General features: G+C 44.9%; 1 protein-coding gene across 1 annotated transcript in view; it reads right to left on the minus strand.

Annotated features, from left to right (window-relative positions):
* LOC119586629 overlaps positions 1–1255 on the minus strand; it is an 11858-nt gene that overhangs the window by 10202 nt on the left and 401 nt on the right. The window contains 4 exon segments of the mRNA XM_037935374.1: positions 118–268; positions 412–671; positions 856–917; positions 919–1249. Of these exon segments, the coding sequence (XP_037791302.1) occupies positions 118–268; positions 412–671; positions 856–917; positions 919–1249 (804 nt within the window).

The following is a 1255-nucleotide window of genomic DNA, read 5'->3' on the forward strand; positions in this document are numbered from 1 at the left end:
ACATATGTGCGTGTGTGTGGGGTGTCATATATACATATATAAAATGTATTTGCAATCCATGAATGATCATACATTGTCCATTTCCTGTATTTCAGCCAAAAATTCAAACAGACTCACTGCCTGACGAAGGCCCGGGAGACGTGTGTTCTTCGGATTTCGTTGGGCGAAGAACTACGTAGAACTGATCTCCCGGCCGTCCCTTAACCGATAGGTGTGTCGGTAACTCGTTCATGTACAGAACATGATCAGTTGTTTGATTTTCCCCCAGCTGCAATGGCCATGGAGGGTGGTAAGGACGTGTGTGAGTAGCCGTGTACAGTTGTGTGTGTTTCCTTTCCGGAATATCGAACAGATCAATAAACTATAACGAAACAGAATTCCTGAATTAATAATATAAGAAAATTTTACAACCCTTATATCGCAGGAAACCATGTTGCGAGCCCCTTCCGCGAAGGCAATGGTGAAATTATGCTCCACGAAGGCGGGAAGAGTCTTGTCAGCGTCTTTTTTCGTTGTAATTCCTGTCTCGTTTCGTGTTAAATCGAATGTGTGTTTTCCCAGCGTAAAGGAAGGCAAGACTTCGTGATTAGAGAAGACACTGAAAAGATATTTCTCAGATCCATCCAAAGGAATTACCTCCGCCTCTCTCGTCACGTTCCACACTCGAACTCCTGGAAAGTATAGCAGGTTAATGCTGCTTTTACATTTTTTTCTTGTCTTTATCAAGAAGGCTATTATTGTGTAGAATTCATATGCAAATGATCTATATTCTACCATCTTTAATCCTCAGTATTTACTCAGTCGTAGCACACTATATACTTTTTTTCTTTTGTTACCTACAACGGTATCATGTACCTGAGTAACAGTTCAGTGTCAGATTATTGCCGACCACTTCCAAAAAAGCAGGAAACCTCTTTCGGCGTCGTGAAGTTCACCAGCGTCCGACCGACGTTCCCCGAGACGTAACTAAGAGTATTGACGGCGTCGACTGTGTACATGAAATCCACCCATCTCTCTCCACTGATTGTATGAGCAAAATCCGTTATGGTTTCTTGTTTTCCGCTGCCCTCGTACCGATACGTCTGGACATTCTGGGTGCCAATCACGGTTTTGTACTTCGCCAGGTAAAATGCTCCGTAGGTCATCGTGAGTTCGAAGATGGACGCCGGCTTTTCCTTCGGAGCCCACGCGCTCACCCAGGCCTCTGACCACAGCCAAGGTCTCTGCCATCTCCGCCTTACGACGCAGCCTACGA

This window comes from Penaeus monodon, chromosome 21 (genome assembly GCF_015228065.2).
Source record: "Penaeus monodon isolate SGIC_2016 chromosome 21, NSTDA_Pmon_1, whole genome shotgun sequence".
In the NCBI taxonomy this organism is placed as follows: Eukaryota; Metazoa; Arthropoda; class Malacostraca; order Decapoda; family Penaeidae; genus Penaeus; species Penaeus monodon.